The sequence below is a fragment of the Oncorhynchus nerka genome, linkage group LG5, assembly GCF_034236695.1.
Source record: "Oncorhynchus nerka isolate Pitt River linkage group LG5, Oner_Uvic_2.0, whole genome shotgun sequence".
In the NCBI taxonomy this organism is placed as follows: Eukaryota; Metazoa; Chordata; class Actinopteri; order Salmoniformes; family Salmonidae; genus Oncorhynchus; species Oncorhynchus nerka.
The window spans coordinates 66,339,923-66,348,910 of record NC_088400.1 but is presented as its reverse complement, the minus strand read 5'-3'; the positions used below and the strand labels follow the sequence as shown (position 1 = coordinate 66,348,910).

The 8,988-nt window shown below is 48.1% G+C and overlaps 1 protein-coding gene across 1 annotated transcript; it reads right to left on the bottom strand.

Annotated features, from left to right (window-relative positions):
- Window positions 1-1,595: 1,595 nt before the first annotated feature.
- LOC135571827 (C-X-C chemokine receptor type 2-like) lies at window positions 1,596-7,414 on the bottom strand. Its single transcript, XM_065018978.1, has 2 exons — window positions 7,312-7,414; window positions 1,596-3,064 (listed from the first exon to the last, which is right to left on the bottom strand). Exons 1-2 carry the CDS (start codon window positions 7,316-7,318, stop codon window positions 1,992-1,994), a joined length of 1,080 nt encoding a protein of 359 aa, XP_064875050.1. The 5' UTR covers window positions 7,319-7,414; the 3' UTR covers window positions 1,596-1,991.
- Window positions 7,415-8,988: the final 1,574 nt, after the last annotated feature.

Below are 8,988 nucleotides of genomic sequence, written 5' to 3'. Positions count from 1 at the left end.
CTATACATATGAGATGAATAATGTAGGGTAAGTAACATTATAGAAGGTAGCATTGTTTAAAGTGGCTAGTGATATATTTACATCATTTCCCATCAATTCCCATTATTAAAGTGGCTGGAGTTGAGTCAGTGTCAGTGTGTTGGCAGCAGCCACTCAATGTTAGTGGTGGCTGTTTAACAGTCTGATGGCCTTGAGATAGAAGCTGTTTTTCAGTCTCTCGGTCCCAGCTTTGATGCACCTGTACTGACCTCACCTTCTGGATGATAGCGGGGTGAACAGGCAGTGGCTCGGGTGGTTGATGTCCTTGATGATCTTTATGGCCTTCCTGTAACATCGGGTGGTGTAGGTGTCCTGGGGGGCAGGTAGTTTGCCCCCGGTGATGCGTTGTGCAGACCTCACTACCCTCTGGAGAGCCTTACGGTTGAGGGCGGAGCAGTTGCCGTACCAGGCGGTGATACAGCCCGCCAGGATGCTCTCGATTGTGCATCTGTAGAAGTTTGTGAGTGCTTTTGGTGACAAGCCAAATTTCTTCAGCCTCCAGAGGTTGAAGAGGCGCTGCTGCGCCTTCTTCACGATGCTGTCTGTGTGAGTGGACCAATTCAGTTTGTCTGTGATGTGTATGCAGTGGAACTTAAAACTTGCTACCCTCTCCACTACTGTTCCATCGATGTGGATAGGGGGGTGTTCCCTCTGCTGTTTCCTGAAGTCCACAATCATCTCCTCCCACCACTCCTCCCACCACTTTAATGGCTCCTCCAGCCACTTTAATAATGGGAATTGATGGGAAATGATGTAAATATATCACTAGCCACTTTAAACAATGCTACCTTATATAATGTTACTTACCCTACATTATTCATCTCATATGCATACGTATATACTGTACTCTATATCATCGACTGCATCCTTATGTAATACATGTATCACTAGCCACTTTAACTATGCCACTTTGTTTACATACTCATCTCATATGTATATACTGTACTCGATACCATCTACTGTATCTTGCCTATGCTGCTCTGTACCATCACTCATTCATATATCCTTATGTACATATTGTTTATCCCCTTACACTGTGTATAAGACAGTAGTTTTGGAATTGTTAGTTAGATTACTTGTTGGTTATTACTGCATTGTCGGAACTAGAAGCACAAGCATTTCGCTACACTTGCATTAACATCTGCTAACCATGTGTATGTGACAAATAAAATTTGATTTGATTTGATTTTGTGCAGTCAGAACTGGTATCCCCATTCAGACCCATGTAATGACTGCCCTCTGCTGGTGAATGGGAGTAATAGTCATTTAGTAATAACAGAACACATGGGTAATAAACCGGCTGTAGGGCCTTCTTAATACCAAACACTAGAAGGGAGCCAATTATAGCCTTTCGAACCATGTATGGTGAGATAGCTTGCCTGAGACCTAACATACATCTGCCAGCCCCTGACTAGAAGGTAACTTCTGGGGGGGGTTTTAACTCTTGAGTGTTGAAAGATTTGGAACTAGTTGGTCACATCACAGTTGAGTTTACTGTGTCATTATTCCCTTTGAGGAAATGTGTCTGGTGTCTTATCAAGCAGCTTTGGACAAACAACAGCACAGGGTATTTATTACATAATACAACAGACAACCGAGGGCATTATATACATGTACAGACACCAGGGGCAATAGTATATGGAGGGACATTAAAGATCACATACATACAGGATCTGAGTCTGCAGCCTGATAGTGCCAGCACATATTCAATGTCAGGCAAGGAATGTTAGGTTACAATATGTTACAAAGGGACAATCTTATACGTTATTCAAAGCAGGGTTGGAGTCAATTCCAATCAGTTCAGAAAGTGAACCAAATTTCGATTTAAAAAATGTCCTCATTGAAAAGCATTGGAATTGGAATTTTAGAGTGCTTCCTGAATTGAGTGGAATTGAAATGGAATTGACCCCAACCCTGATTCAAAGTAATGTGGGGACAAACTGTCAGATCAATCATAACAGTCCATTCCCTTCTGAGGTCTGGGATGTGGACCTGCTAAATCGAGACGAAGACCCCCTCTCTGGTCCCCGTGACTTCCTGACCAGGGCAACCAGGTTCCCCCTGAACTTCTCCCCCACGAAGGCATACAGCACTGGGTTAACAAAGCTGTGGACCAGGGCCAGGCTGTGGGTGACCTGGAGGGCCAGGTCCACCCTGTTCCTCACAGCACAGTCGAAGCGCACCAGCTTGGCCCTCATCAGGGTGTCGGCCATCACCGTCATGTGTAACGGCGTCCAGCACAGGAGGAAGGCGAACACCACGGCAATGATGACCCGCATGGCCCTGTGCTTCTGGAAGCCCCGCGTCTGCAGCAACCGGGCCACGGTGATGCTGTAGCATGCCACCATGATGACTAGTGGGAGCAGGAACCCTAGGATGTGGCGTAGGCCGCGAGTAGCGAGCCGCCAGTGGGTGGCGCTGCTGACGTCAAAGTGCTCAGCACACCTCGTCGGACCACCACTCTGGGGCGTGAAGGCGTCGTTGAAGAGGGCAGGCAGAGAGAGGGCGCCCCCCAGAGCCCAGATGAAGGTGCAGGCGTACCATCTGCAGGCCCTTCGGCGCCCCTTACGGGACTTGGCAGGGCGAACGATCACCAGGTAGCGGTCGACACTGATACACACCAGGAACAGGATGCTGGTGTAGAAGCTAGCCTCCATAACCAGGCTGAGGAACTTACACAGGAAGTCACCAAAGATCCAGCCGTGGAGCGTGGCAGCAGCCCAGAAGGGCAGGGTCAGAGCCAGCAGCCCGTCAGCTACAGTCAGGTGAAACAGATAGACGTCGGATGGGGTCAGGGACTGTTGACTGGAGCCAATCACGAGCCCCACAAGTAGGTTACCAGGAACAGCCAATAGGAAGATGGCGACGTGAAGGACACACAGGAATATGACGGCACCGGGAGAAAGGGGCTGAGCTGCACAGGACAATGTGTTAAAGTTCAGGTCAAAGGAGGTGATGTTGAAGTAATAGGAGTCATTGGCTGATTTATAGTCATAGTCTGGCTTATAATCATAGTCCAGGACCCCTGTTGGAGATGGGGAAAACAGTAGTCAGTGGGGATCTTTTTATGATATGATCACTTAGTCTTATAATGTTATTCTATCTAAAGCTTCTTATACAGTCAACAGATATTCTGTACCCCTCTTTCTATCCATCACATCTTCCATCCACCCACTCAAACCCCCATCCATCCATCCATCCATCCACCCACCCAAACCCATCCACCCATCCATCCACCCACTCAAACCCCTCCATCCACCCACCCACCCAAACCTATCCATCCACCCACCCAAACCCATCCACCCATCCATCCACCCACTCAAACCCATCCATCCACCCGCCCACCCAAACCTATCCATCCATCCACCCACCCAAACCCATCCACCAACCCAAACCCACCCACCCAAACCCACCCATCCATTCATCCACCAACCCACCAAAACCTATCCATCAACCCACTCAAGCCCATCCATCTATCCAAACCCATCCCTTCCTCCACCTAAACTCATCCACCCACCCAGACCATCAATCCATCCAAACCCAACCCTTTGTCCATTCATCCACCCAAGTCCATCCACCTAAACCCAAACCCATCCATCCATCCACCCAAACCCATCCATCCATCCACCCAAACTCATCCACCCACCCAAACCCATCCATCCATCCATCCAACCCCATCACTTCATCCATCCACCTACTCAAACCCATCCATCCATCCATATATCCACCAAAACCTATCCATCCACCCACTCAAACCCATCCATCCATCCAAACCCATCCATCCAGCCACCCAAACCCATCCATCCAGCCATCCACCCTAATCCTTCCATCCACCATCCCAAACCCACCCATCCATCCACCCACCCAAACCCACCCACCCATCCACCCACCCAAACCCACCCACCCATCCATCCACCCACCCAAACCCACCCATACATCCACCCATTCACCCAAACCCATTCACCCACTCAAGCCCATCCAAACCCATCCATCCATCCATCCATCCACCCAAACCCATCCCTTCATCCACCCAAACCCAACCATCCAAACCCATCACTTCACCCATTCATCTACCCAACCTCATCCACCCAAACCTATCCCTTCATCCATCCATCCATCCACCCACCCCATCCATCCATCCATATATCCACCCAAACCTATCCATCCACACACTCAAACCCATCCATCTATCCAAACCTATCCCTTCATCCATCCAAACCCATCCATGAACAACCCAAACCCATCCATCCACCCAAACCATCCCTTCATCCACCCAAACCCATCCATCATCCAAATCCATTCATTCATCCATCCACCCACCCAAAACCATCCATCGACCCACCCAAACCATCCATCCACCCAAACCCATCCATCCACCCATCCAAACATGTACCAAACCTATCCACCCACCCACCCATCCAAACCCATCCAGCCATCTACCAAACCCATCCATCCACCCAAACCCACCCATCCACTCAAACCCATCCATCCACTCAAACCCATCCATCCATCCACCCAAACCCATCCATCCATCCACCCAAACCCTTCCATCCAAACCCATCCCTTCATCCATCTATCCACCCAAACCCATCAATCCAAACCCATCCCTTCATCCATTCATCCACCCAATCCATCCATCCACCCAAACTCATCCATCCATCCAAACCCATCACTTCATCCACCCAAACCCATCCACCCATCCAGCCAAACTCATCCATCCATCCGCCTAAACTCATCCATCCAAACTCATCCATCCATCTGCCTAAACTCATCGATCAATCCAAAGAAACTCATCCATCCATCCAACCAAACCCATCCATCATCCCCCCCAAACTCATCCATCCATCCATCCACCCACCCAAACCCATCCACCCATCGATCCATTCACCCAAACCCATCCATCCACCCAAACCCATCCCTTCATCCACCCAAAGCCATTCCTTCATCCACCCAAACCCACCCATCCATCCACCCACCAAACCCATCCATCCAAACCCATCACTTCACCCATTCATCCACCCAACCTCATCCACCCAAACCCAACCATCCAAACCCATCACTTCACCCATTCATCTACCCAACCTCATCCACCCAAACCTATCCCTTCATCCATCCATCCATCCACCCACCCCATCCATCCATCCATATATCCACCCAAACCTATCCATCCACACACTCAAACCCATCCATCTATCCAAACCTATCCCTTCATCCAGCCAAACCCATCCATGAACAACCCAAACCCATCCATCCACCCAAACCATCCCTTCATCCACCCAAACCCATCCATCATCCAAATCCATTCATTCATCCATCCACCCACCCAAAACCATCCATCGACCCACCCAAACCATCCATCCACCCAAACCCATCCATCCACCCATCCAAACCCATCCAGCCATCTTCCAAACCTATCCACCCATCCACGCAAACCTATCCACCCACCCATCCAAACCCATCCAGCCATCTACCAAACCCATCCATCCACCCAAACCCACCCATCCACTCAAACCCATCCATCCACCCAAACCCATCCATCCATCCACCCAAACCCTTCCATCCAAACCCATCCCTTCATCCATCTATGCACCCAAACCCATCAATCCAAACCCATCCCTTCATCCATTCATCCACCCAATCCATCCATCCACCCAAACTCATCCATCCATCCAAACCCATCACTTCATCCACCCAAACCCATCCACCCATCCAGCCAAACCCATCCATCATCCAAATCCATCCATTCATCCATCCACCCACCCAAAACCATCCATCAACCCACCCAAACCATCCATCCACCCAAACCCATCCATCCACCCATCCAAACCCATCCAGCCATCTACCAAACCTATCCACCCATCCACGCAAACCTATCCACCCACCCATCCAAACCCATCCAGCCATCTACCAAACCCATCCATCCACCCAAACCCACCCATCCACTCAAACCCAGCCATCCACTCAAACCCATCCATCCATCCATCCACCCAAACCCATCCATCCATCCACCCAAACCCTTCCATCCAAACCCATCCCTTCATCCATCTATGCACCCAAACCCATCAATCTAAACCCATCCCTTCATCCATTCATCCACCCAATCCATCCATCCACCCAAACTCATCCATCCATCCAAACCCATCACTTCATCCACCCAAACCCATCCACCCATCCAGCCAAACTCATCCATCCATCCGCCTAAACTCATCCATCCAAACTCATCCATCCATCTGCCTAAACTCATCGATCAATCCAAAGAAACTCATCCATCCATCCAACCAAACCCATCCATCATCCCCCCAAACTCATCCATCCATCCATCCACCCACCCACCCAAACCCATCCACCCATCGATCCATTAACCCAAACCCATCCATCCACCCAAACCCATCCCTTCATCCACCCAAAGCCATTCCTTCATCCACCCAAACCCACCCATCCATCCAAACCCATCACTTCACCCATTCATCCACCCAACCTCATCCACCGAAACCCATCCATCCAAACCTATCCCTTCATCCATCCTTCCACCACACCCCATCCATCCATCCATATCTCCACTCAAACCCATCCATCTATCCAAACCCATCCCTTCATCCACCCAAACCCACCCATCCATTCATCCACCCACCCAAACCCATCCATCCAAACCTATCCCTTCATCCATCCTTCCACCCACCCCATACATCCATATCTCCACCCAAACCTATCCATCCACCCAAACCCATCCATCATCCAAATCCATCCCTTTATCCATTAATTCATCCATCCACCCATCCATCATCCAAACCCATCCATCCACCCACCCAAACCCATCCATCCATCTACCAAAACTATCCACCCAAAACCACCCATCCACGCAAACCTATCCACCCATCCATCCACTCAAACCATCCTTTCATCCATCCACGCAAACCTATCCATCCTCCCAAACCCATCCATCCAAACCCATCCTTTCATCCATCCACCCAAACCCATCCATCCAAACCCATCACTTCATCCATTCATCCACTCAAACCCATCCATCATCCACCCAAACTCATCCATCCATCATCCACCCATCCATCCACCAAACCCATCTACCCACCCACCCACTCAAACCCATTTATCCATCCACCCAAACCTATCCATCCACCCACTCAAACCCATCCATCCATCCCATCCGTCACCCACCCAAACCCATCCATCCATCCAATTCATCCCTTCATCCACCCACCCTTCCATCCATCCATCTGAATTTAATGAGTATTTACAAACTATATAAGTTCTCACCTGTCATCTTTGCATCCAGCTCTATGATAATGAAGAGGGAGTTGCCACTGTTTTAAAGACATCAGAGCTGGGATGGAAGTGTCGAGATATCCTGTTTAGTGACCAATATTGTGTCACTGAACCTGCTTCATTTGTCAGCCTCAAATTCTGCTTCCTCGATGATGAGGTCTAGGGTGAAGATTACCCTAGACACTAATCTTTGGTCAGTTTTGCCTACTCATTGTTATGGTTGGAATTAGGGAAGCTGATCCTAGATCTGCACCTAGGGGAAACCTCACCCCGGGGCCAATGACGGTGTCCTAATGAAAAGTGCACTACTGTTTTTTTTTGCAGAAGTCACTCCATGGGAGGATGAATTAATACAAAAGAGTGTGAACAGAATGGGAAATTCTTTCTTTTATTTAACCTTTATTTAACCAGGAAATGCCCATTGAGACCCAGAGTCTCTTTTTCAAGGGAGACCTGGCCAAGAAGGCAGTAACAATCAATACATAGACAGATCATTTAACTTCCACTGGATGATAAGATACGTTTTGCATTTAGAAACTCTACCTCTACAGATAAACATTTTATTTATTTATTATAATAAATAATAAGAAATGAAAGTCATACACCACTTTTTCATTGAATTGTTAAAAAGAGAAGTTTGACAGCAGTTTGGAACTTTTTAGGGCGTTTCTTTTTCTGTCAGCTGTTGGTGGATCTGAGAGCACATTACTAAATATAATACGGTAAGATAGAGACAGACAGAGAAAGAATAGCCTTTAACTTCTGATGCCTTGTCTTTGTTGAGACATCTTCACTTAAAGACATCCTCCAGTGATTTTTGAACTTTTACTGTTTTTAAAGCAATATCCCAAGTATTAATGAATTGAATTAATGGATTGAACTTCCGGCGCCGACTGAGATGGCCGCCTCGCTTCGCGTTCCTAGGAAACTATGCAGTTTTTTGTTTTTTTACGTGTTATTTCTTACATTAGTACCCCAGGTCATCTTAGGTTTCATTACATACAGTCGAGAAGAACTACTGAATATAAGATCAGCGCCAACTCACCATCAGTACGACCAAGAATATGTTTTCCGCGACGCGGATCCGGTGTTCTGCCTTACAAACAGGACAACGAAATGGATCGCATGCAGCGACCCAAGGAAACGACTCCGAAAAAGAGGGAAACGAGGCGGTGTTCTGTTCAGACTCCGAAAAAGGGCACATCGCGCACCACTCCCCAGCATTCTTCTTGCCAATGTCCAGTCTCTTGACAACAAGGTTGACGAAATCCGAGCAAGGGTAGCATTCCAGAGGGACATCAGAGACTGCAACGTTCTCTGCTTCACAGAAACATGGCTTACTGGGAAGACGCTATCCATACAGGAACTCAAATCCTTCTGTTCACCTGATTTAGAATTCCTCACAATCAAATGTAGACCGCATTATCTTCCAAGAGAATTCTCCTCGATTATAATCACAGCCGTATATATCCCCCCCCAAGCAGACACATCGATTGCTCTGAACGAACTTTATTTAACTCTTTGCAAACTGGAAACCATTTATCCGGAGGCTGCATTCATTGTAGCTGGGGATTTTAACAAAGCTAATCTGAAAACAAGACTCCCTAAATTTTACCAGCATATCGATTGCGCAACCAGGGGTGGTAAAACCTTGGATCATTGTTACTC